Consider the following 26,289-nt stretch of genomic DNA (forward strand, 5'->3'; position numbering starts at 1 on the left):
AAAATTTGGCAAAATAAGCACGGTAGTGTTTTCGTTGTTATTTGACAATTAGTGTCCAATCATAGTCTAATTAGGCTTAAAAGATTCGTCTCGTGGATTTCGTCTAAACTGTGTAATTAGTTTTATTTTTTATTTATATTTAATGCTTCATGCATGCATTTTCGTATTTGATGTGACGAGAAATCTTAAAAAATTTAGCGTTTTGGGAGGGAACTAAACAGGGCCATGGCAACATAATCATTACAGAAAAACACAGAGCAATTAATGTAAAAAAAAAACAGAGCAAGCATGGCTGGTGACAGCATTGACGCATACCGAAAATGGGCTGGCAGAAAATTTACTGCAAATGGTTGGTGGGAACTGACGTCTCTTGTGCGCCTTCAATCTCAGGGTTTATATATAGTAAAAAAGAAAGAAAAGAAATTCGGCTGATGGAGAGAAGAGAACAGATGTGGACAAATCTTGAGAGATAACCAAATCAGAAAAACGAACCAGAAATGCAGTGAGATAGGATGGCGCACACCAAGAAAGGGGGGCACCGAGCCAATGATTCGCGAGGAGAGAGATAGGATTTAGGCACTTGGATAGGAGTTGAGACTGGTGGAGTGAGAGACGATTGGCACTTGGCAGCCTCCAGATTCTGAATCTCCTGCAATCCGTCTCGTCGCTGGAGTTTCAGGTGAGCCGAGGTTACAAAGATCCTTCTATCCTATCTGCACGCCGATGCCTCCCCTTTGGCCCTTTGGGTCATTGGTTTCAGTTAACCCCGATTTCTCGCAAGATTTAGCGATTCCTTCTGTTCTGAACTTCTGGTCACATCAATCTCCAAAGGCAAACAAGCCTCATTCTTGATTTGCCTTTAACTTCTCCCATTTTTCTGGTTGGTAGCGCTAGCGCTATGCATATCAAGCATGTGTTGCGGCGAAGTTTATGCCCTTGCATTCCGTACACCGATTGGAATTAGCAATTGCAGTGAAGTTTGAACCTTCGAAGTTCGAAGATCTTCCTTTGTTTTGCTGAGCCTTTTTGTGCTTGTTTCTGATATTTGACCTGGAGTCCGGTCTAGTTTCTTAGGGCTGTTCACCAGCTGCATGCCAGGTTTCCTCGACTTGACTTCTGAAGCTGTGAGTGCAGCACCTGAGCAGAGTATGGGCGTGTACAGCATGCCTCACTGACGGACAGCACAGCATGTACTCACCTCATAAAATGGATTAATTTTCTGGAATGCTCATGGAACCTCGAATCTAGTCTTTTGCAAACCACAGTATTTTATTTTCCTTTCTTTCCGTTTTATTTGCGAAAAGAAACAAAACATTTGGTTACTTGGTTAGTAAGTGAGAATTCAACTGCAGCGAAAACATCAGGAAACTCGTGAATAGTATTTAGAGGTTTCTTCTTTCAGAGAATTGTTTTCTGGATTTTTAGAGTTCTTCCTCCTTTCCTTTTTCTCTCATTGAGCAGCCGTGTGGAAACTTTACTGTATTTTTCCTGGCCATGTGGCTGTTTGCTCAATTATGCCAAAAATAAATCACCTGTTTGGTTGCCTAGGTGTTTTCATCTAAATACTGTACGAATGATCATCTGTTAGTCAAACAGAGGTCAGAACTACTGCTTATCTGAACAATAAGTTACTAAAACATGGAATTAGATCTATATGGGCTAAGCAAGCTTCTTCTTGTATGTGTATTTATGTGGCATTTGGTATTCACATTCCAAACAATAGGATTTCTTATGTACTTATCTTGTTTTCTATAACAGAGGAGCTAATGAAATTTGCAGCATTGCAGTGTTCTAATAACTATCGACATCGATTGTCATGTGCAGGCAGGTGATTATCGAGTCCAGAAACCATTTGCAAGCAATGAACTCTCAGAGTGTTCTTGCGATGGAGCAAATCGCCACTCCCGACAAAACAGGACATGCCTCTGCACCTTCAGTTCATAAGCTGTTCGATGCTAAATTAGATCACCACAGCTTGATGGATGACACATTGGCATCCACGAGTCAGTCATCAAACATCAAGACTGAGTTGATCCGGTCATCAAGCTTGTCAAGGAGCCTATCAGTTAACCTTCAGAAAAGAAGCCCTGAATCTGATCCTGATAGCCCGCAGTCTCATGTCTCACATCCTAAATTTTCAGAACCCATGTTCTCAAATTCTTCGACATTCTGCACAAGCTTGTTTTCGTCATCTTCGACAAAAACAGAGCCATGCCGTCAAATGGGCACTTTACCTTTCCTGCCTCACCCCCCTAAGTGTGAGCAGCATGTTTCAGCTGGGCAGTCATCAAGCTCCTCTCTGCTCTTAAGTGGTGATACTGGCAATGGTTTAGATGAAGCTGAACAGTCAGATGATCTGAAAGACTTCCTCGATCTTTCTGGAGAAGCTTCTGATGGCAGCTTCCGAGAAAACAATGCCTTGGCTTTTGATGAACAGATGGAATTTCAGTTCCTGTCTGAGCAGCTAGGAATTGCCATCACTGACAATGAGAAGAGTCCTCATTTAGATGTAAGTTAATCCGAGCCCCTTACAGAAACACTGCTCCACTATAATTTGACGGTAACAGTTTGGGCTTTGCAGCACACCAGATCCTCTGTTCCAGTTTATAGATGTTTTATGGTGATATTCCTCTGACACAGTTGTTTTTAGGACATATATGGCACACCACCACAGCTGTCATCACTTCCAGTATCATCTTGCTCCACTCAGAGTATACAGAATCTAGGATCACCAGTTAAGGTCCAGCTTAGCTCATCTCAGTCATCTTCTAGCTCTGCAACAACTAACAAGTCAAGGTTGAGGTGGACACTTGAGCTTCATGAGCGTTTTTTGGAGGCCGTAAAAAAGCTTGAAGGACCTGAAAGTAAGTTGGCCATTTTGCTTTATCTCTCACATGTTTTCAGGATTGTCTATATTTGACAGACCATCCTTAATAAATAGTTTGCTTTCATATCTTTACAGAAGCAACTCCTAAGGGTGTGCTGAAACTAATGAAGGTAGAAGGTCTAACCATTTATCATGTGAAGAGCCATCTGCAGGTACAAGTGTACAATTGTTTCCAGTGAAAATTAATTCTCCCTTCTATGTTCTCATTATAACTTACATTTTCTCTCCTATACTCTTCATATAGAAGTATCGGCTTGCGAAATATCTTCCTGGGCCTAAAGAAGGTAAGCTTAAATTACCTATTTACTGTCTCCTTTATAATAGCAGCCTTTTTCTGAAAAGAACGAAAATTCTAAATGCTTACTCTGTGTAGATAAGAAGGCTTCTTCGGAGGATAAAAAAGCACAATCAGGAAAGAGCGGCAGTGATTCAAGCAAAAACAAGTGAGTCCTCTGATCACTTAAGTAGGGAAACATGCACATAAGCAGCACGACCTTAGAGTTTTACATCCCTTTCCTTAACATGTTTCTTAGGAATTTACAAGTGGCAGAAGCTCTAAGGATGCAAATCGAGGTTCAGAAACAGCTTCATGAACAATTAGAGGTGGGTATCAGAACATCCAGAGTGCAGGCTATGTTATCACATCTCACAAGTTCTCACATGCTTGATAAATAAATTTATCCGAAATCATTCAAGGAATTAGTATGGAGTTTGGTTTCAGTTCTATATGTCCACTTGCGTTCTGTTCATCCTATCCTTTAACTGGCCAACTTATATACAATCAATGAATACCTAAAAGAATTAATTGTATACTATAAATTTTGACCATAAAAATTAGAATTCAATAATCAGAATCGAATATATTGCAGGTACCATGTACTTCTGGTTTAGGCACTGGATCCACTAAATTAGCATGCCAATTTTTAGCACTGTCTAGCAACCTTTACCTTTCAAATTCTTGCTAGAAGTTAGCACCACCCTTTTGGCCTTTAGCATAGGCTTGTTTAGATCCACTCTTGCTAATTCTTAGTTGCTAACTATTCAGCAAGGTGGATCTAAACAGGGTCTAGTATCCACACCCATTATCATGTGGTATCGGAAATAGTCAGGAAACATGTAGTAACAAACACTCAATTATCAAATATTTTCAGCACTGATGATTTGAATTTCACAACCAGGTACAAAGGCAGTTGCAGCTACGGATAGAGGAACATGCAAGATACTTGCAGAAAATACTGGAAGAGCAACAGAAGGCCGGCAATGTGTCACTAAAAGTTCCAACTAAGCCACAAGCGACAGTGTCACCTGAATCGACATCAGATGAGAGAAGCGAATCTGAGGTAGGCACCATTTCTCCGCAGCCATCCAAGAACAAAAAACCCGTTTGTAGACACAGAATGCAAATCGCCGGCAAGGATCAAGAGGACAAAGGTTCAGGTTGATCTTGAGAACGAGGCCCCATGTTCATAGCTGTGCCAGACATTTGCACCTCCCGTTTTACTTCAGGAGCTATTTGCTATTGTTTGTAACCTGAACAACCATAGTATCTCTAGTTATCTGTTGATATCTTGGCATGAAATGGACTTCAGATCTTAGCCGTTGTGTTATATAGTTTGACTTTGGAATGAAAAATGGAAGTTAGGGCTTATGTTTGAAATTTTTTCCCCCGACATAGGACACTTAGGTTTGGGTTGCTATGGATTTTTTCTTCTTCAAATCCATTGGCTTCCTCGGTGTTACCTACGTCAATCGTAGAGTACAATGTACTTCTGGTTTAGGCACTGTTCGAAGACATTGGCTTCCTCAATCGTAGAGTACCATATACTTCTGGTTTATGGCACTGTTTGAAGTACATGGTTTAGGACACTGTTGGTTTAGGCATTGTTTGAAGTTAAAGAATGTATGGCTTCCCTCTTGCCAGATGCCAGGTGAGTAAAGATCTTCATCCTTCCCAGAGGGATCAGTTACGAAATTATTGGCTAATTGAATAGATGATCGTTGTTCAGCAAAGCGGAAAAGAATGAGTGCACGGCACAATCCCCGCAGCATTGGCATCATATAAAGCAGTTTTCATCTTTATAAATGCCATCATAAGCCAATGATTAGAGCTGAACTTAACAAAGAAAAACTTTGCACAAGAGAAGGTAGTACATTGATATTCCAAAGGATAAGTGGTTCTCTTCATTCCTGTACAGGTAAGGTATATGTACAATCTAAAATTATAAGGTCCTTACTTTACAAGGTCATGCAATATACAGTTAGATACGCTAGTATCATAAGCCTGATGTATCCTCAAGCAGGAAGCTCCCATCAAATGCTGATATATATTCTCTTCTAGAAAACCGCCATCATCAGTAGCATTGCATTCTAACTAGAACTAGGGAATTTACATACGACAGTGTGCAACTGGTACTTATTACAAAGTGCTGACTCTTTTCTCTTAAGATGTCCCTTCTGATTTGCTGTTCCTGTTAGTAGACAACAAAAAACAGGTTAGTGATTTGTGACCATGTGTACAAGTGAAAGAGTACGGTCAGTTTTCTGCTTCTTCATGATCTATCTGCCTGAAACTAAAACAATTTGTAGTTGCAAACATAGTGTAACTTTTGCGGTAAGCACACTATGATTGAAACATTGGGGTAATATCTGAAAACGGAAGCAACACCCTAAAAGTCTAAATAGCAAAGGTTTTTGAGCACCCAAAATACATTACTGTTACTGTTAGCCATCTTGACAGAACTCATGATACAATTTGCTAGTAAGCGTGGTATATTGTAAAGTTATAGGATGGATTAAAAAACAAGCTCAGCTCTCTGAGTAATCAAAAAGGTTCTAGTCTTCTAGAAAGCATCAAACCATTCGTGGCCAAGTTGGAAACACTGCTCAACCACTGCTGTATGATGTAGGTAGTAAATGGAGCCACAGCAAACTTAAACAGCTATTGTAACCTACAACTACAAGCAACGGATACAGTACCATCTAACAATGTTCTTTCGTCCTTAGGTTCTATGTACTTGCTGATCACTGAAAGGAAGGAATGACATTAAGGAGCAATGGAAATGTATGATGAACTAAAGGGTGGCACCTACTTTCTTGCAGTAATATTAGTAGTGGCATTGCAGGCCAAGATAAAATATGAAAACTTCAAGGTTTAAGGAGACAGCAAGATAAATCAAATTATATGAGTTTATAGATAGTCATGTTTCCAGAATACATGCTCACGATGTACAATATACAAAGTGCAATTACTAGTGGTTTAAATAAGAAAGGATACATAAGCTATTTCAACAACAACTCGTTTTTTACTAGATAAACCACATTGAATCCTGCTACAGATATTGGCTTTATTTTTCTTCCATCCCTATCCAAGTATCCAGTTCCCAACTATGCCTAAGTAATTCAATAGCAAAATACAGTTTCTGAGAATAGGACTGCTAGTATTCGCAATACAAGGTGAAAAAAAAACCTGTCATGAGGAACAAACATGGACATAGTTAGCTCCAGTATAGCTTTTAAGTACCAGTATATCGATTTGTATGAACTAAAGTTTGAAATGTCTAAGTTTTTCTTTGAATTGCAACAAACAGCTTTACTTTAGCACCAATAGTAGGCATGACAAGAAATGTAGGAATTTGAGATAGGCATCCAGAGGGACAAAAATGCAGGTGATGATGCCTTCAGGTGTTTTAGGCATTGTACCAAACTGCAGATGAAGTTGAATCAAGTTTGAAAAGCTGAAATAGATAGCTTAAGCAACTTTCCCTGCTTCGATTTAACTATAATTGCAACCACGCCCACATGAAGAGCTGCAGCATCAACATGATAGTGGGTGGGCATGCGGTATGCAGACACAATCCTAATCTACAACCTACTGCAATCGAATTGAACAAAAGATTCATTTCAGGTTTGGTTCAGGAATACGATGGTAAGCATTCAATCCTGGATCGAATTGAACAACAGCTGGCCAGTCAGTTTCCACATAAATCAGCACCTAAACATTCGGATGAGCAAAAGGAGGTCGCAAGTGTTGTTTGGTCGTGCGGAGGTAAAGCTTTCACCTTTGGGCGGCCTCGGCCTGGTTCTGGTAGAACTTGGCGACGCGGCCGCGGTTGGCTGGCTTGGGTTTAGAGGGCTTCTTCGGTCGCAGGCCGGCGATCTCCTGCACCAGCGGCACGTGCACCAGCACCGTCGTCCACGCCACGTACCAGCCTGGGGAAACGAACGAAGTGGATCAGGGAACCCGCGCACGCAACTAGGTAACCGAGGGAGGGAGGGATGGGGAGGGGTGCCGTACCGAGGAGGATGAGAGTGAAGACGAAGGCAATGGCGAGGACGGGGCGGATGAGAAAGACGACGGCGACCTCCGACGCAGCCGCCAGGCCGCTGCTCGCCATGGCGCCGGCGGCAGCTCAGTTCCGGCCTTGCAACGAGGGGATCCGCGAGCGAGGCTGTTGAGCCTAGGGCAAGCGGGGCCCTGGAACTCGTTGGCGCAAGTAGCCTGTTGCACTGCCGTTCCGTTTTGACTTCGACTTTGCTGCCAATGCCGGAGGCTGCTGATATATACGGAGTATATGCTTTGTGTGTGTGTAAAATCATTTTGTATGACCGAACGTGAGTCAATCACCAGAAACCAGGACATTCCCAACACAACTCTGCTCAAACGTTCATCACTAGATGCCGGCTGGCTGATAAATATCCGGCCTGTTCGTTGGTCGGTTTCTGGGCTGATAAGGTCGACTGGTGCTGGTTTGTTGTAAGAGGAAAAATACTGTTGGTTGGCTGATAAGCCCTGGCTGAAACCAACCTGCGAACAGGCTAATAGATTACGAATTTGCGATCCAAGCCAGCGTTACCAGTGGGACATTGGGACGGTATTGGTATACTGGTCTAATTTTCAACTGAATTTGTGGTCGCTGTTTAAATAAAGCACGGTTACATGTACAAGTACCCCTTCTATATTGATGTTTTTTTTGTGTGGAAGATGCACGGGCAAGATAACGAAGTAAACACAATGTCCTCGTATATATATAAAAATTCAGAATATAACGAGTCAGGTATTCCCGTATGTCAAAGGGAAAATTGGTTCGGTAGCACTGAAAGAACTCCGTTTTCGTAAAATACCATCGAAAGATACCCGTCACTTAAAATACCACTGAAAGGATATCCCGTTAACTAGATGTAGCATTCCGTCACATTTGGAGATCACACCGTGATTGCTCCGTCCTCCTTTCATCCCATACTGAGCTCAGGACGACGCCGACGAGGCCGCGACGCTGGAGCTCGCCTCGGGCTTCCTCCCGCCCTCCTCCTCGTCCCGCGCCACGCTGGGCTCCTGCCGCTGCAGGTCCTTGCACACGACCACGCCCGATGGCGCGTGCGCCGTGTCCACGGCCGCGATGTTGTAGCACAGCCCGGGGTTGTCCCACGACGCGAACCGCCGGCCCATCCGCTGGTAGAACCCGGCCGAGAACTGCAGCGCCCCCGTCAGGTTGTTGCCGTTGAGGTACAGCGCGCCGATGCTGGGCAGCTGGGCGAGCTGGGGCGGCACGGCGCCTGTCAGGCGGTTGTGGTCCAGTGCCAGGAACCGGAGCCCCGTCAGCGCCGCCATGGACGCCGGTATGGCTCCCACGAGGCCGACGTTGGACAGGTCCAGAGTGGCCAGGTTCGCCGCCAGCGTCTCCCACCCGGACTGCGGCAGCGCGCCGCCCAGCTGCGGGTTGTTCGACAGCAGCAGGTCTTGCAGCGATGCCATGCCCTGCACGAACTGGGGCAGCCCACCGGTCAGGCTGTTGTTCCGGAGGTCCAGCAGTGTGAGGCTCTTCAGCCCCGCGAGCTCCGGCGGGATGCTGCCCTGCAACAGGTTGTTGCTCAGGTCCATCTTCAGGAGCCCCGTGAGGCCACCTAGCGACGAAGGCAGAGAGCCGGTTAGAGAGTTCTTGCTCAGGTCCACGATCAACAGCTTGTCGTAATTACCGAGTATCGCCGGTTAGCGCGGGACGGGGAGGAGGGCGGGAGGAAGCCCGAGGCGAGCTCCAGCATCGTGGCCTAGTCGGCGTCGTCCTAAGCTCAGTATGGGATGAAAGGAGGACGGAGCGATCACGATGTGATCTCCAAATATGACGGAATGCTAGATCTAGTTAACGGGATATCCTTTCAGTGGTATTTTAAGTGACGGATATCTTTCGATGGTATTTTACAGAAACGGAGTTCTTTCAGTGCTAGAGAACCAATTTTCCCTATGTCAAAAGCTAACCGCTAATATGGTAGTGTGATCAGGATTCACACAAAATTGCCATCGAATTCTGATTGGCATATTGTCTAGCCAGATTTTAATTTCTTCTACACTTTATTTTGTCAGAACTTTCAGAAAACCATATGCCAGTTTAGAAGTTAGCAAATACCTCCCTATTTAAAAGAAGATCGTTTGTCATGATCATATTACATCATCTTAGGCTCCCCGTCCCAGCTTGTCTCACATCTCGCGTCCAGGCAGCCATTGGCTAGGTTTCATCTGTGCAAGGCATGACCGTATGGTTTGCATGTGCCCACAACACCAGGAAGCAAGGAGTGATTGTTTGGTTGCAAGATGTTCGAGCACTAGTATGCCTGGGAGATCCATGAACGGACGTCGGCAAGCATGCGTCGCGTCCCACGGGAGCCAGCCCACAAGGAAACAAGATTCATTTTCGTTTCTCTAGAGCTAGACCAGCGGGGGAGATTTGCACGAGCAGGATCTAGCCCAAGTCATGGTGCAAACATCCAAACAATTTGTAACTGCATCCCAACAACCTAGGCCAAACACATGTGAGCATCCAATCAGGCCCTTAATGAGTAGGAACAACACAGAAGGATGGCAAACCCAACTATCGCATGTATCCGTGCTCTCTCATGATCATGTACATGTTCTCGACATGGTTTCGGTTTGTCTCCACGTTTCCTTTTTGGTAGGTTTCTGTGACACCATTGTCACTAGTAACTTCAGCCCCCACAAGTTTTTAAGTTGGTAGTCGGCCAATGAAGAGAATGTTTTATGTCAACCAGCATAGCTTCCAAATGTACTACCAAAGGCATAGGCAATAGTGACACTAAGTTTTGGGTCAAGCAAATGCCAGCTAGATCCAGTAATAAATATTGTTAATAAATATTGTGTAGCAACCTATATTAAAATCCATGTAGGGTTTAACACTCACACAAAATAGACTTTGGGTCTTATTAAAACCCACCATGGACCCTATCTGAAAGCTTGAAGCACAATTGTTGCAGCTCCTAGCTGCCCTCGTTGTCGCTTGCTCAGCCATCAGACTCTTTTCTATCTCTAGGGCTTCAGTTGTACCACTCGCATGTTGTCCCATAGTGAGATGAAGTTCGTGATCTCCAGATCCACAAACGGGGGCACATAGAAGCTGATGTCTGTGAGGCATTAGCGGAGGTGGAGTTTGAGAAGAGAAGGGAGGTAGCGCTAGAGTGGGCAAGAACATGGAGCCAAGAAGCTCCTCAAGGGCCTATTCGTTTAATCCCAAATCAATGGGATTCGATAGGATTGTGGGGGATTAAATCATCTACAAGTCAAAATCATCCTCAACCCCCTTCAATCCCCTCCAATTTCTTTGATTTGGATCAAACGAACAATACCTAATGGGGAGAATAGGTTGGTGGAGCTCGGTCATATGGATGTGGTGGATGAGGCTATGGATGTGTCATGTTTTCGATGTTGGCTAGGTAGAGCTATGCTCAAATGTCACGGAGTAGGCGGTGGAGTTGGCCAACACCGTATGTGTAACCCCCTGGTGTTACGAGCTTGTTTAGCGCCGCGATTTAGGCCTAAGTAAAAATTTTTGAAACAGGTTTCTCGGATTTTGATTTAAAACACACTTGATGTGATAAATGAATCCTGGGTGACTCAGTTTTGTGGACTCGAATCAACACCAAGTTAAATTGCTCAGTGCGTAAAGATATTTAGGAATGCCAGATAATGGTTCTAGCAATTAAATAGCGAATAGTTTGTTCTATTAGATTAAGCATGAAAAGCAACTTTTATAAATAAAATAAAATACATTAATAAATAGAACGATATATATATATATAGCTTTTGAATCTAATTTAAATTCGAGCTTTGTTGAGGCTAATCTCATGTTGGCTAGCCGTGTCGGGACGTGGTCTGCGTGCAGGGTCTTGTCGTCGCTGTAGCTTGTACTGCGCTGGCCACGCACTGCATTGCTCCGTCCGTCGTCTTGCTGCTGTGGCTGGCCGAGGCCTGCGGCACTGCTGCCGTCCTGGTCGCTTGAATACGGTGGTGCGTTTCCCGCTCTGAATCAATCATTGGATTTATTCGCGTCGCGCCGCGTTGTCGGGCCCCGTCGCTGGGTCACTGCTCTCTCTCCCTCGCGTCCTTTCTCGCGTTTTAAAGAAAGTTGGTCAGGCTGTTGCTGCCATGTACTGCTTTGTTTGCATTTTCCCCAGGAGAGCACGTGGTTCTGTCCTTGCCACGCCGTGTCCTTTCACTTCCCTATGCGCACGTTGGTGCGCCGCTGCCGGCCACGCCATGCCGTCCTGTCTTGCCCCCGTGTCAGTGTGCTGGCCGCACCTACGACGTTTGCCTCCCTTGCTAGCGTCTTATCCATAATTAAAGGGTGCACGTGGTCCTACTTCTGCCTCAGCCCGTGTGATGACACCGATGTGACCATGCCGAGTAGACCGGGCCACTCCATGCTGCTGCTGCTGCCCTACCCTTACTTCTTGAGGATGCCGAGCTGCTGCTCTCGCTCTGCTTTTTCCTAGCCTCCATCCGTTCTTCCTCTCTTTATTGTGCCGCCGGACCACGGCCGTCACGCCCGCCCGTCGTCTCTCCCCTTTCCCCCTCGTGCATGCGTGTCTTCCTTTCCCCACACTGGAGTCGCTGCCCCAGCTCCTGCTCGCCAGTCTGGTCTGCGTCGTCCTTCTGTGCCCGCCGCAACCGCAGCGCTGCCCCTCCTTTCTCCTCTCCGTTGTTTGCCTCGTGCCGATGTCACCGTGCCGTGCCAACCGCTCGACGCGCCGGACCCACTGCTCCACGGCGCTGCCCTCCTAGGCACCTTCTCCGCACGCGCAGCTCCGTGTTGCCACGCGTGTTTCCACCCCGCTTCTCCCCCGCACTGTCGTGCATCGCATCACCACTGCCTTTTCTGTGCCGCAGCGCCGCACCCTTCCCTGCTCCTTCGCCGCTGTTCAGTCACCCTGCCTCCCTGTGAGCACGCCTAGGCTTGGGTTGCCGGGCGCAGCTCTGCCTCGCCGTACCGCCAGACAGAGAATCTCGCAGGGGTCGACTCTTGGTCACGCCCTCCTCTCCGGTCCCGCCTGCTCCTGCGCCTCCCTCCCGACGCCGTCCACATTAGGAGCCCCCGATGCTGCCGAGTCGCGTTGTCACACATCACTGATGCCGTCGTGGGGCTCCGCCTTCAGCGCCTGGTCCACCGGTGTCGAAGGGCTGCCCTCGCCAGCCGTCGTGCCACAACCACCCATCGGTGCACTGTGATCGCCCTCGCTGCCCTGCGCATCGCCTTCGTCGGTCGTCGTTCAATTCCTCTGCCCTGCGCTGCTCTGTTTCAAGGTAGCCAATGGACTTAAGGGTAAATAGTGATAAAGTAAGGGCCTAGGTGCGATAATATTGACTCACAGGAATAGTAGAAACGGAAGCATATTAATAGGTAGAAACGTGGGGTCCGCATGGGTAGGTTTGTGGGCCGCTCGCCCTGCGCCTCCGCGGCCGCGGCCTGCTCCGCATCCTGCCTGGGCCGTTCGCGTCGTGAATAGGCCACACACGCAGCGTGCTCTATGGGCCGGTCATGTGCCGCTGGGCCACGCTTGACCAGTTGGCCGCGTGTGCCTGTGGGCCGTCCGTTATCAGCGCGCCTGTGGGCTGGGCTAAAGCGCCGGTCATGGGCCACGGTGTGGCCGCGCGTTCGCTAGGCCAATTTTGATGGCCGTTGGCTCTCTCTTTCGTTTCTAAAGCATTTGTTAAGTTAGTTTTGAAAATAAACTTGTAAAATTCATAGTAAATCATAGAAAAATCGTAAAAATGCCAAACCAATTTTGTTGAGTTCCTAAAATCATGATCTACCTAGTAGTGTATTTTATTCACATAGACTAGGTATGTTTTTAGGGTTGCTCTAATTATTTTAAAATGCTTAATATTGTTAAAGGTGAACTCGTAGGAATTTTCGTGATAAATCGGTGATAGTGTTGATTCTAAAAATTTTACAGTAAATTACTAATATTGTTAGCTACTCACTGTAATTTCTATAGCACCAGAATAATTAGTTTGCTAGATAGATAATGATGCCCTATCTCCAACAATGATTAAATTGATAGAATAAAATAAAGAAACAACTTGGATTTGTATAACTAAAACATTTGTTGGGAAGTAACACCTTATTCGACAACATGGATATATAGCCTACGTACGGTCGTCGTTAGAACTAGCTCGTTAACTTAAAAGACGTAAATCGTATTTTATAAGTTACTATTGCAGTTGATTAATTACATCTTTGCATTGCATCGCATTGCATATCATAATAGGGACGTCATGATGGAAAGCTAACTTCTAATTATATTTTATCCTAGCAAGCCTCGGTGCATAACCCCTATTTTTCTACACTTTAAATTATATTTGCGCATTATGTTTTTAGGAGTTGAATGAAACCAACTTGCATAAATATCTCTTTATCCTATGAGTCTTACTAGTATGATAGGATCGTGTAGAATGCTATGCTACAGGACTCCGATAGAAGTCGAGTGATTGCCTGTCACTCGTGAGATATAGGAAAATATATTATTGTATTATTATCACTTGAAAAATATAAATGTGGAAATAAAAAAATGGTGACTGGGTAGGGATATGGTTACTCAGGGTTTTATTTCCCCCTGTTGTAGGTGACAGGTGGATGCTAGATCTGACTCTTGTGTGTGGATTCCTCCTAGTAGGCTCAGAGATGATTTCCTTTACGTTGCGATCATAGTTTTTATTTATAACCCTCACTAAATATTTTTATAAATGAAAGTCTTATAATCTGTTGTCATAGTTTAGATACTAATGCTTCATCATGTCATGAATATATATTCATTTTCGCTGTAATCCTGATCACATGTGTTATATTCTGCTGTTAAATTAAATTGTTCATAACTCTGATAACATGCTCATATTTTTCTATTATAATTAGTAAATGTTGTATTAAAAGTGATGTAAGAAATGGTTAATAATGATGTAAGCTTTATTCTCTCATTGTGATCCTGATGGAAAAATATGGATTTTCGGGTTCTCCCCTAGGGTGTGCCCGATGGAATTGCGTAATTTGGTGTTCTCCCTTGAGTGCTTAGTGTCTAATGGAAGACGAGCACTCCTGGGAGGCTTTGGATTAGGCGGTTCTACCACAGTATGCTTGATTGTGCATCATCAATCTGCTTGACCAGAACAAAGGACCAAACTAAGGAGACCGAAGACCAAACCCTTGGTTCTTCAATTCTCCATGCTATTTCAGGACCGAAAAGATCGAATGAGCCGTCGCTACAAACCGAACCTCTAACCCCTAGTTAGAATGTCACAAATATATAATCTGTAAAAATAACTAAACATATGCTTACCATTTATGGCTTCTTGGTTGGAATCCTAAATGGCCTGTAAGACAGAAAGCACAGTTACTTAGGCCATGTTTGGATTCACTATCTCATAATAGTTATCTGGCTAATGGCTCATTATCTGATTTGGGTCAGCTAGTGGGATAGTTGTTATCTAAAGCACAAGCTAACAATTAGCTAGTCTATTATCTACCTGTTTGGATCTAAAAGAGATAATTATTAGCAGATAATTACTACGCATAAGGACCCGAATCCAAACAGGACCTTAGAAAGTCGATGATATTTCATGGTCAGATAATAATGGAGAATTTCTGGTTGGCTAGTGTCTAAGACGGATAATACCAATAATGAGAGGAAAATGCACAATATTAATATGGTTGGTGATATCTTCATGACCATATATAAACTATTAAAATTTATCATTTTATTTCTCTCATCTAATCAGTACTACGAAAATTAAAAATTCCAATAAGGAGCACCTGTATATTTTTAATTATATATCACATAAAAACAGTCCTCTAATCCAACAAGGAAAAAGAATTAGAAAAACAGAAAATAAACACAAGGTCAGCGACGTGGTTTGGAGCCTGGGCCAGTGGGCCTAGACAGACACGGAAACACCTCGACCAGAACCCAAAACGCAAAAGCACAGGAGCATCCAGGCCTGGTCCACGCCCATGCAAATCTATACAGTAGTTCAGTAGAGATGTCACGAGAGGTGTCGCGTAGAGGTGTTTGGCTAATAAAAAAAAGTAAATTATAGAATGCGTTAGTAATTTGTAAGATAAATTTATTAAGCTTAATTAATTCGGTGTTATCATATATTTACTGTAGCATTAAGGTTGGATAATGAGCTGGCTCGGCTCGTTCTGGCTCGTTAAGATAACGAACTAGCTCGGCTCGGCTTGTTATCCTGACAAGCCAGAAAGCCAGCTTGGCTCGGCTCGTTAAAAGCTCGAGCTGGCTCGTTAAGCTCGTAAGCCAGGTATAAAAAATACATAAAATATAATATTTGCATTTATCTAAAGTTTGAGAATAATAATAATATAAAAGAAATGCATCTAGACCAGTTACCAGTTAATTTATAGGGTCTAGACTAGTTATCAGTCAATTGTAAAATGCAAGACATGAAGTAATACAAAAACTAATACAAGTTTTGATACTTTTTTTTTTAAAAGCTTGGCTCGTTTAGCTCTCGAGCGGCTCGCGAGCTGGCTCGAGTTGGCTCGTTATAGCTAACGAGCTAAAATCTTGGCTCGGCTCGGCTCGTTATCATAATGAGCCGAGCCGAGCCAGCCACGAGCCGAGCGAGGCTAACGACCTTCGAGTTTTTCGTCCAGCCTTATGTAGCATTATTTATTTTTTTTAATTCACATTTATTACTCCATGTGTCCGCACATCCGATCCTACTAAATTTTAGGGGGTGTTTAGTTACCCTAAAATCTAAACTTTGGCACTATACAAAAAGAAGATTTACCGTCACATCAAACTTATGGTATATGTATGGAGTACTAAATGTTGACGAAATCAAAAACTAATTGTACAGTTTGGTGGTACTTGCAACTAAACGAGGGCTTAGTTGGGAAACTAAACACGCCGGTTCATCCCGCTGCGCTGCGCTCAGCGCTAGCTATCGCTACAGCCGCCGCCGCCGCCTGACGCGAGGTGCCCAGGTCTTCGTCGGGCCCTCTTCGCCAGGTCTTGGACTGGTGCTTCGCCCGCGGTGAGCACCGATGGTATGCCCGCACTTCTGTTCCCTTGGTGCCGTGCGGAACCGAGCACCCAAACCCTAGCTTAAACGGACTCTGATGATCTGTTCTAGCTGTGTAGATGCGTACAACAATGGCCTTTACTCGATCCGCGCCTGTGATGTGCGATTTTGTTCAGCCATTCGCCCGAGGTCTGGGTAGGTCCTTCTGATCCATCGCGTGAGAGATCCGTCCATGGATCGTATGTCTGTTTGCATGGATGATGGACCAGTCAACCACATACCAGGGGTGGGGTATTGTTGTGGCTCACTGTATGATTGTAAGGAGTGGAAATATACCAGGGGTGGGGTGCTGTTGTGGCTCCCTGTATGATTGTAAAGAGTGGAAATGGTATATTCTCCAACATGGGGATGGCGACTCACAAAAGCTTTGGGATGGGGGAACCTTGGACGCGGGAACTCTTTCCCGCTTCGCGACAACGTTTGATTAAGTTTTAATTGTTTGCTCCTACCTCCGCGTGGCGGGTATTAAAACTAAGACGTCATGCGCCCGTGCCCCTCACGCTTCACCACTGTGAACGCATAGGGGGTCCGTGCTGCGCACGGAAGAACGTTGTTTTTGTCCTATGTAGTCATGGTGGATTTTTAAAAGCTGTTGAGCTAATCAGAACATGGTCACATGGCTAGGTTTCTTAATTGAAAAAAAGGCAGACTAGGAAGTGCTTTCTTTGGATCTATGTATGTTTACAGAGAGCATGGGAATGGACATGCTATGCATATGGTTTACTACACTGAATACTGTTCCTGTTTATTGGCTTTGCATCCCTCAAGATCTGAATGTGGTAAATGCAGATAGTAACCTAATTGCATTGATTTGCAGTAAGCAGACTTAGGAGCTTTTGAGTTGGGATGAATATTTTTTATGCTGCTAGGCCTTATCATAATGACGTGTTTTTATTTTTTTTCCTCTTTTGGTTAATTCTGTGTCGTTATTATTGATGCCTTGTATTTAATTTATTTTCTCTTTTTTCTTGGTGGCTCATGTTGGGCTTCAACTCTAGGCCACCTCAACTTGATAGAGACTAAAGGGCTTTGTTGTTACTATTGCATTTTTGTTTTTGGTGCTGGATGACCAATGGTAGAAGTCAACCTTCATACTAAATTTGGCTTCCTGAATTTTAAGGTTCCCAATGACATTTGGTTTGTTTGTGCAACACATCAGATATGGTTTGAAATGTTTTTTTTTAATCACAAGACTGCATGTACTGTAGTATTTAGTTTCCTACTTGTAAGCTTTCATTTACATGTCCTTGATTGATCCTGAGCCTTTTCCAAACTTTTCTGCACCAGTCTATATCTTAGTACTCAATCCATAATTTTGTCATGGTAGCAAGCAATGTGGTTCCATGCAATGGTATCCTTATAATTAGATATCGTAGCAATCGCATTGTCCTAACTAAGTTCATTTGTATTCCTTGATGAATCCATCAAGAATTGGAATCGAATCTAGAAGATAAAAGAGGTCTGTTTATTTAGCTATTTAACATATTTATTTAATGTGCATGTGATGCAAGCAGTTTTGCGTTTTTCACCCATCAACTCTGCTGCATCAATCAGCATCTGAAAAAGCATGGCATCTCTATTGTCGTTATTACGCTTTGCCCTCTAAATATGCGTCATCAATCATTATCGCTGAAATAAAGAAATGCTGCACTAGTAGTTTTTATCCCAAGGGATAAGGAAATGCATTAATATGTAAGGTTTGTTGCAAATCATTGAACCTTCAAATTTGTAGGATTGATGTATAGACAATTTTATCCATGTTTATAATCCAATTGCACACTTCTCCTCATGGCAGCATGTTGAAAATGGCCAATTATTGAGCTTGCTTGTCATGGTTACTGTTAATTCATTGTATTGATTATCAAATATCTGTAGCCCAGGCAAAGATAGGCTTGTTATTTTTTAAATAAACAAAATCCTGCAGCAAATAATTATTGCTTTTTAAAACCATTTATTCTTGACAAGGAAGCACCTTAAGTCCTTAGCTCCTCTAGTTTATGGAATGTTCCATACATGTCTTTTGGGAATAAAACACTGTTAAACTAAATTTCCTAACAGCCTATGTTTTCTTTTCAGGATTGTGCATCAAGAATACTTTTTGTCAAGGAGTTCACTTGAGGAATGCAAGAATTAGGATAGGCCAATTAGAATTGTTTTTTTGTTGGCATATCCTGAGTTTCGTCTGATAAGGATCCTGTCTCACCACCTGGGTCAATTTTACCAAACATTTTTGCCGCCAGCTGCCTTAACTACATACTACAAAGATCAAGGGGATTTGTCTTTGGTGGACTGCTTCTACCTTCAGTTCACACTTTTGCAGCCAGCTGCCCATGGCAACCACAAAAGCAAATGCTAATGCTGTTTATTGGAATGCAAGTTCTTCTAGGCAGGGAGGCCAAACTTCAAGAGCTAGTGGTCCCCAAAATGTCTGCATAACTAATATGCAAGCAGAGCTATCATCATCGTCATCAGGCCATGGAACCAAATCATGCAGCCTCTCTGTGGACCACTCTTTGTCACATAAGCCTGAATCAGAACGCTCGATGGGAGCAACTGATAACCTGGATTCTCTTGTAGCAAATTCAATAGGCAGGCTTGTCTTTGAGGCTGGTCTTGAGCCTGATTTTGTTCACTTGCCGTCTTTTAATGGCGTGATTGATTTGCTCACCCGTGGGGTTTGGATTGCAATGCCTTCTTATGAATATATTCTGCAAGTGCAACTGAGTGAAGTTCAAAAGCGTGAAAAGGCTATGAGGCAACACTGGGAGAGAAGAGGCTGCAGTTTGATATTGGATAGCTGGAAAAGCCGGTGTGGGAGAAGCTTCATTAGTGCTTTCGTGCATTGCAGAGAAGGGATGCTTTTTCTCAGGTCCATAGACATCTCCACAATATTTGATGATGTTGATGAGCTTGCAGCAATGGTTTGTTGTTTGATTGATGATATCGGTGTCCACAACATTGTTCAGGTCATCACCAATAATGTTTCACCACATATGCAAGCTACAGAGCATGCTGTGCTAAAGAAACATGACCAGTCATTCATATTCACAGTATGTGCTGATCATTGCATCAATCTTCTGCTTGAGAATATAGCTGAACTGGATCACGTGAAAGATGTCCTAACGAAGGCAAGAGAAATCACGATGTTTTTGTATGGCCATGCATTACCCATGGAACTGATGAAAAAGTTCTTTTATTTTGACTCTGAGATCATAAGCAACTCTAACTTGAAATCGGTGGCTAAGTTTCTCACGCTTAAGACCCAAGTATCTCAGAGGGAAAATCTGATGAAGATGTTTAGCTCGCCGAACTGGGTTTCCTCAGATCTGGCTTGTACAAGTCTGTCCATGCATATATGTGAGGTAGTACAAACGGATAGTGCATTTTGGAGTGCTGCTGATAATGTTTTGAAGGTTACAGGCCCACTTATCAGTGTTTTGTATAAATTGGAAAATGATAATTGTCCAGTGAGTGTCCTGTATGATGCCATGGATAGTGCAAAAGAAGGTATAAAAAAAAATCTTGGTCATGAGCATGGTAATTACTGGCAGATGATTGATCACATATGGGACAATTATTTGCATTCCCCAATCCATGCTGCTGGTTATGTTCTCAATCCAGGACTCTTTTACGCTGACCGGTACCGCCATGATTCTGAAATCAGCAGTGGCATCACGACCTGCATTATCTGAGTGGCTAGAAGTCATTATCATGCATTGCATGTAGCTGAACAAATGGATCTATATCAAAGAAGATCAGGTCTGTTTGATTCAGATTCAGCAATTCAGGAAGCTACTGGAACACCTCAAGGTAAAGGCCAGTCCTGATTCACTGTGTGAACCCCTTTGATCTAAATATTTCAGGACATTTTAATTTGTACCTTTCTCCTGGTTTCCCACCTTCATAGCCTGTCTGTTATTTGATGTGATGCTCTTTTGTGTTGCTACTAAAGTGCCATTATTTCTGGTTTATCCAAACTTTAATTAAACATGTTAGATCTGGTTAGGATGCTTGAACTCCATACCAACTTAAATAGAGCAGGAGTACCATTCTCCAGTGTACAAATTGTTATGTACATGTGATATTGCCTAAGGCAGAAGTCCTGGTTCTTTCGCGCTAATGAATAATGTCATGTTCACACAACAATCTGTACAGCCACAGCTGCGCTCACCTCGCTGCCTGCCACAATTGCTCCTCTGTTCCTTTTGGCAAGTTAATGCCTTGTCATGATATATGTCCAAAGTTGCTTTCATTAAACATACCATGCATGCGTGTCTACTAATCCCAAGGTAGACGCTAATGTTAATTAGTTAACAAAGGTTTGGGTTAAAGAAAGGCCCATGCTAATTTAAGTAAACAATAACTCAGGTTTAAATAATGCCGCGTCCACAGTCATTAAAGCATGATGTTCAGACAAGGAGAAACAGCAGAAAAAAACTGTTTTGCTTGTCTGAAATCTCGTGTTTTATGACTGGAAGGCAGTAGACTAGTAGTTCTGCAATACCCTCCATTCCAAATTATAAGACGTTTTGGCTTTTCTATATTCATAGCTCTTGCTTCGCACCTACATATATGTTATGTCTAGATACATAGTAAAAGTTATGAATCTAAAAATGGCAAAACGTTTTATAATTTGGGACAGATGAAGTGCATTTGATATATGCTTCTATATGGTATGGTGCGAGGCCTTTGCTCCCATGATAATTTGTCTCCAGATGAAATACCGTATCTGATTTTTTTTTTGTTTCAAGTTCATGATTTGCATGTTGATACCCACTGTTGATATGCTTCGTATTTGTTACCTTGTGTCCCTCCTTAGAAAATGACTAATGCATGTTGCCAACTAAGTTATCTTTCACCTTGCTTAAGTTACCACGTTCAACAGACGTTAGTCTGTGTGCTCTGTGTATTAAATGGTGTAGAATCAGGAATTTGTTTTGAACTGTTACAAAGAATAAAAAAAAGAATAGAATCCTACCCGTGTGATGATAATTCTGTTAAAGGAGTTGTCCTTACCTGTGTTTACCTGAAACAAATCGCAGATGTCTGGTGGGAGAGACATGGGAGTGGCACGAAGGAGCTACAATCTTTTGCTGCTCTGATCCTAGGCCAGACATGCTTCGGCGCTACTAGGTACAACCTCGACAAGAGCTTATCCGAGAGGCTGCACACTGAGAAGCGCTCCTTCGCCGATCAAGAGGTTCCGCAACATGGAGTACATCTACTACAACCTTCGCCTCGTGAATGCAGTGCCTCGCCTGGAGGGTCCTCCTGCAGCCCGGCATGGTAAGGTCACTGCCCAGCTGAGCGAGTGAGCGACTGGGTGTCGGCATAGCACACCCCCTGCTCGCCCCTGGTGGCGCGAACCGGTTTGTGCCGCGGGACGCTGCTGTCTGTCTTTACATACCGTGCTGGGCCTTTCCAACAATTTGGAGGCCTGGGAAACCTGTGTTGTTAAACCTTAGTTTTTTTTTGGCGGGATGGTTAAGTTTCATGTGAGGTTGGATAATTTAAGTACATGAGGAAATGGTTTTGCTGACTAATGACGGTTTGTGTGTTTGTTTTAAATTAAAAACGGTCATCTCTGGTTTTTGAACCCCTGACGACTGGTTGGTTGTGCGTATTGACTCGTGGAATTGCATACTCCTACTGTAGTTCAGTGAGCCGCGGTACTGGCAGTTATGGCCGTCGCAGCAGCCAGCAGCGGCATGGAGCAGTTGTAGCTTGTGTGCTTTTGGGCGGCGTGCCCACGCCTGTTTTCTAGCTCTGCTAGTCTGCTTGGCCTTTGCCCCCTGCTCGTCCCAGCGTCGTCGCAGACTCGCAGCTCTGGCTTCGATTGCATCCATACCATTACTCCCGTCGGAACGAATTGAAGCGCGTGTTTAGTTCCAACCTCAAATTCTTAAAAAGTGCTACAGTATTTATCTCATTGAATCTTGCGCTACGTACATGAAGCATTAAATATAGACGAAAAAAACTAATTATACAGTTTGGTTAAAAATTACGAGACGAACATTTTGAACCTAATTAGTCAATAATTAAACACTAATTACCAAATAAAAATGAAAGTACTAAGTTACCCCAAATTTCCAAATTCACCAAACACGCGGGAATTGCTGCTGCGCCGGCAGGCCGGCCGGCGACAATGGCAGCCGCATGCTGCGTCGTGCCAGGACCTGCACCCGTGCACAGTAGTGGGCGAGTTGCTCTAGCTAGTGTCGGAGTGTCCTGCCTAGTGGATGGGAGTGGTTGCATTTGCTGTGCCCCAACAACTTCCACTGATGGGACGTCAAAAGTGTCATGGCCTTGTGTAGTTGAAAGTTTTAGTGTGCCACGTTGGGCCGTTCGGATATTAATAAAACAAATAAATTATAGAATCCGTTAGTAAACAGCGAGGCAGATTTATTAAACCTAATTAATTTATTATTAGCATATATGTTACTATAGCACTTTATTGTCAAATCATGTACTAATTAGGTTTAAAAGAAGGGGCTATTACGTTCTTGCTCCTATTTTGAACCCCAATTGTGATTTTACCCTCATTTTCTTTCACTTTGTGATTTTACCCCTGCTTTTCCAAAACGAAGATTCAGTTTACCCCTACTCCGTGAACAACAGGTAACGGTGTTAGAAAAGTTGAAAGATGACAAGTTTGCCCTTCCGAATATTACGTTTTTGCCCCTATTTCAAACCCCAATTGTGATTTTATCCTCACTTTCTTACACTGTGTTTTTACCCCTACTTTTCCAAAACGAAGGCTCCGTTTACCCTAATTCTTAACTCAGTTATCTACATCCGGATCAAAGCAATTAAAAACTAACAAAAGCCCTGTGAAAAAACAAACTTACCCCTTATCTCTCGGTCGTCTCTCTCAGCGTCGTCCCTCTCAACGCTAGCAGGCAGCGGGCGCTGGGTGCGGCGGCGGAAGGGTAGCCTCAGGCCGTCGAGCGGGCGCGGCGAGCGGGTGCGTGTGGCCAGACAGAGGAACCGGCACGGGCGCGTGCGTCTTAGCCTGACGTGGGCACGCAGCCAGGCACGCGACTCTGCTTGGCACGGGCGCGCGCGGCTTGGCCAGCGTCGCGAGCGCGCGTCTCCTGAAAGCAGCCGACCATGGAGCCGAAGACCCGCCTCTCTCTCTCAACTCTAGCGGATGGCTGGGTGCGGCGATTGTGGAATGGAGCGCGGACTCACGATTCCTTCCACGAGCGCCGCGCCCAGCCATCCGCTAGAGTTGAGAGAGAGGCGGGTCTTTGGCTCCATGGTCGGCTGCTTTCACGAGCCGCGCGCTCGCGACGCCAGCCAAGCCATGCATGCCCGCGCCAAGTAGAGCCGCGTGCCTGGCTGTGCGCACCTGCGCCAAGCAGAGCCGCGTGCCTAGTTGTGCGCCCACGTCAGGCTAAGCTACGCGCGCCCGCGCCGCTTCCTCTACCTGGCCGCACGCGCTCGCTCGCCGCGCCCACCCGATGTTGCCCTTTCGCCACCACTACCGCCGCACCCAGCTACCCGCTACCTGCTAGCGTTGAGAGGGACGACCCTGAGAGAGACGATCGAGAGATAAGGGGTAAGTTTGTCTTTTCATAGGGCTTTTGTTAATTTTTAATTGTTTTGATCCGGATGTAGATAACTGAGTTAAGAATTAGGGTAAACGGAGCATTCGTTTTGGAAAAGTAGGGGTAAAATCACCCGACGACTGCCATGTGTCCCGATTTCAATGGTCACTTGAGTTGACCAGACACTGGGCTATAATTAACCGGACGCTGAGCCACCAGCGTCTGGTCATTTCTAGTAAGGTTCTAGAAACGCCTTTTTCCCACCAGACGCGTCAGGTCAAGCTTGATCGGACCCTGCCATCGTCCGGTCAGAGACCATAGCCTCTGAGCACTGTCCGACAATAGGACCGAACTCACCTCGCCAGCGTCCGATCGCTGAGCAACCCAGCGTCCGGTCGTTTGACCGACACTGGCGTCTACGCTGCCACACTTGATCGGACGCGCTGGTTCTTCTGAGACCAGCGTCTGGTCACTTAGTGTCTAGCAAGACTAACTCATTTTCATCTCTAACTTCTTCACCCTTGCTCAAATGTGCCAACCATCAAGTGTATCACCTTGTGCATATGTGTTAGCATATTTTCACAAACATTTTCAAGGGTGTTAGTATTCCACTAGATCATAAATGCATATGCAATGAGTTAGATCATCTAGTGGCACTTTGATAACCGCTTTTCGATACAAATTTCACCCTTCTTAATAGTACGGCTATCAAACCTAAATATGATCACACTCTCTAAGTGTCTTGATCACCAAAATAAAATAACTCCTATAATTTATACCTTTGCCTTGAGCTTTTTGTTTCTCTTTCTTCTTTTCAAGTCCAAGCACTTGATCATCATTATCATGCTATGATCTTCATTTGCTTCACCACTTGGAATGTGCTACCTATCTAATGATCAATTGATAAACTAGGTTAGCACTTAGGGTTTCATCAATTCACCAAAACCAAACTAGAGCTTTCAATCTCCCCATTTTTGGTAATTGATGACAACCCTTATACAAAGATATGAAATAAAATTCAATTAAATCCATGTTGCTTGCCCAAGCATATTTTCCATATGTAAAAGAATATGGACAAGTTTCATGAACCCTAAATGGTAGCAATTTCTCCCCCTACATATGTGCTAAGAGTTTGGATTGTAGCTTGCATATATGCTTAGATAGGAAATATATGAGTCAATATCTACCAAATGATGCTAAGGTATAAAAGATGGACCTTTGAAGTATGATACCAATCGAAGTGCATCATTATACCATCCTTAGCGTCATGGTTAGCTTGATACCACTTGGAGATACTTGAAAATGAAATCATTAGATATCCTATGCATGCTAGTTTTTCATTTTATCATTCAAACCTACAACTAGCATACACCACACAAGCATGGATATTGAAATTTAAAACTTATGACATGCAAGCAAACATATGAAATGCACATTCAAATGCACCATACAAGTTTATTGGCTTGCTCCCCCTACTTGTATGCTCAGAATTGCAATTGATCCCTTTCCTTTTATCATATCTCTCCTCTTATATCAAGTTCTCCCCCTATCACTTGTATCTTTATTTTCTCTTCCCTTTTGTGTTGTCTTTTCACTTATCTTAGTGCACTCTCTCTCTCTCCCCTTTGTCACTTATGTCTTTGTTTCACTTATATCTTTGTTTCTCTCCCCCTTTATCATCAATGACCACAAAGACTTAAAATATAGATAGTACGACTTGTAGGGTCGAGATTATCAATGTCAATCAATGGGGTAAGAATCATTTTTCAAATTTGGTCCAATCTAGATCATTTACCAAAGATATTTAACTCGGTTTGATCCAAGGACAAGCTTCTTCACACCTCCAAATAAAAGTTATCTTGTACCATGTTGAGTTAAACACTTAAAGTTTATTTTCTAGATTAAACACTAGGTTTACAAAGCCCATAAACATATCATATGCTATCACTGGATTAAGTCAAGCATAGAAGCAATAGTGATACCATATAATCATCAAATTCATTTGATTTTTATGAATGAGCCTAATAAAATAGAACCACTTGAAGGTTCTAAAAAGATTAGAAATGTGACTAGATGCACTAAACATGTCCTTAGCAAGGATGTATGTCATGCCAATCAACTTTTACCTTGAATAGCTCAAAGGAGAGGCATGTCATATAAGTAGGAGTGCATCAACACATATTTGAGAAATCCAATATGTTCAACTCATTCCTTAGCTTGCAAAACATTTTCTCATCCAATGGCTTGGTGAATATGTTGGCAAGTTAATCTTCGGTGCCTACACTCTCAATGCAAATATTCCCTTTTTTGTTGGTGATCTCTTATGAAATGTGGCGAATATAAATGTGCTTTGTTCTTGCATGTTGAACCGGATTGGTTGTTAGCTTGATTGCACTCTCATTGTCACATAGCAATAGCACTTTCTTGAACTTGATTCCAAAGTCACTCAAAGTGGCCTTCATCCAAAGTAT

At 43.8% G+C, this 26,289-nt stretch overlaps 2 protein-coding genes and 2 pseudogenes across 2 annotated transcripts; 2 read left to right on the forward strand and 2 right to left on the reverse strand.

Annotated features, from left to right (window-relative positions):
- The first annotated feature begins 424 nt into the window (after nucleotides 1–424).
- LOC136520995 (protein PHOSPHATE STARVATION RESPONSE 3-like) lies at nucleotides 425–4,494 on the forward strand (annotated as a pseudogene).
- Nucleotides 4,495–5,024: 530 nt separating this feature from the next.
- On the reverse strand, nucleotides 5,025–7,417 carry LOC136522466 (uncharacterized). The gene is made up of 3 exons (XM_066516285.1): nucleotides 7,182–7,417; nucleotides 6,946–7,096; nucleotides 5,025–5,355 (listed from the first exon to the last, which is right to left on the reverse strand). Exons 1-3 carry the CDS (start codon nucleotides 7,279–7,281, stop codon nucleotides 5,328–5,330), a joined length of 279 nt encoding a protein of 92 aa, XP_066372382.1. The 5' UTR covers nucleotides 7,282–7,417; the 3' UTR covers nucleotides 5,025–5,327.
- Nucleotides 7,418–8,132: 715 nt separating this feature from the next.
- Nucleotides 8,133–12,385, reverse strand: LOC136524515 (piriformospora indica-insensitive protein 2-like). The gene is made up of 2 exons (XM_066517862.1): nucleotides 12,293–12,385; nucleotides 8,133–8,846 (listed from the first exon to the last, which is right to left on the reverse strand). The coding sequence occupies exons 1-2, from the start codon at nucleotides 12,383–12,385 to the stop codon at nucleotides 8,133–8,135; spliced, it is 807 nt and encodes a 268-aa protein (XP_066373959.1).
- A 3,711-nt stretch (nucleotides 12,386–16,096) lies between these two features.
- LOC136524836 (uncharacterized) lies at nucleotides 16,097–21,583 on the forward strand (annotated as a pseudogene).
- Nucleotides 21,584–26,289: the final 4,706 nt, after the last annotated feature.

Source organism: Miscanthus floridulus, chromosome 18 (genome assembly GCF_019320115.1).
Source record: "Miscanthus floridulus cultivar M001 chromosome 18, ASM1932011v1, whole genome shotgun sequence".
Taxonomy (NCBI): Eukaryota; Viridiplantae; Streptophyta; class Magnoliopsida; order Poales; family Poaceae; genus Miscanthus; species Miscanthus floridulus.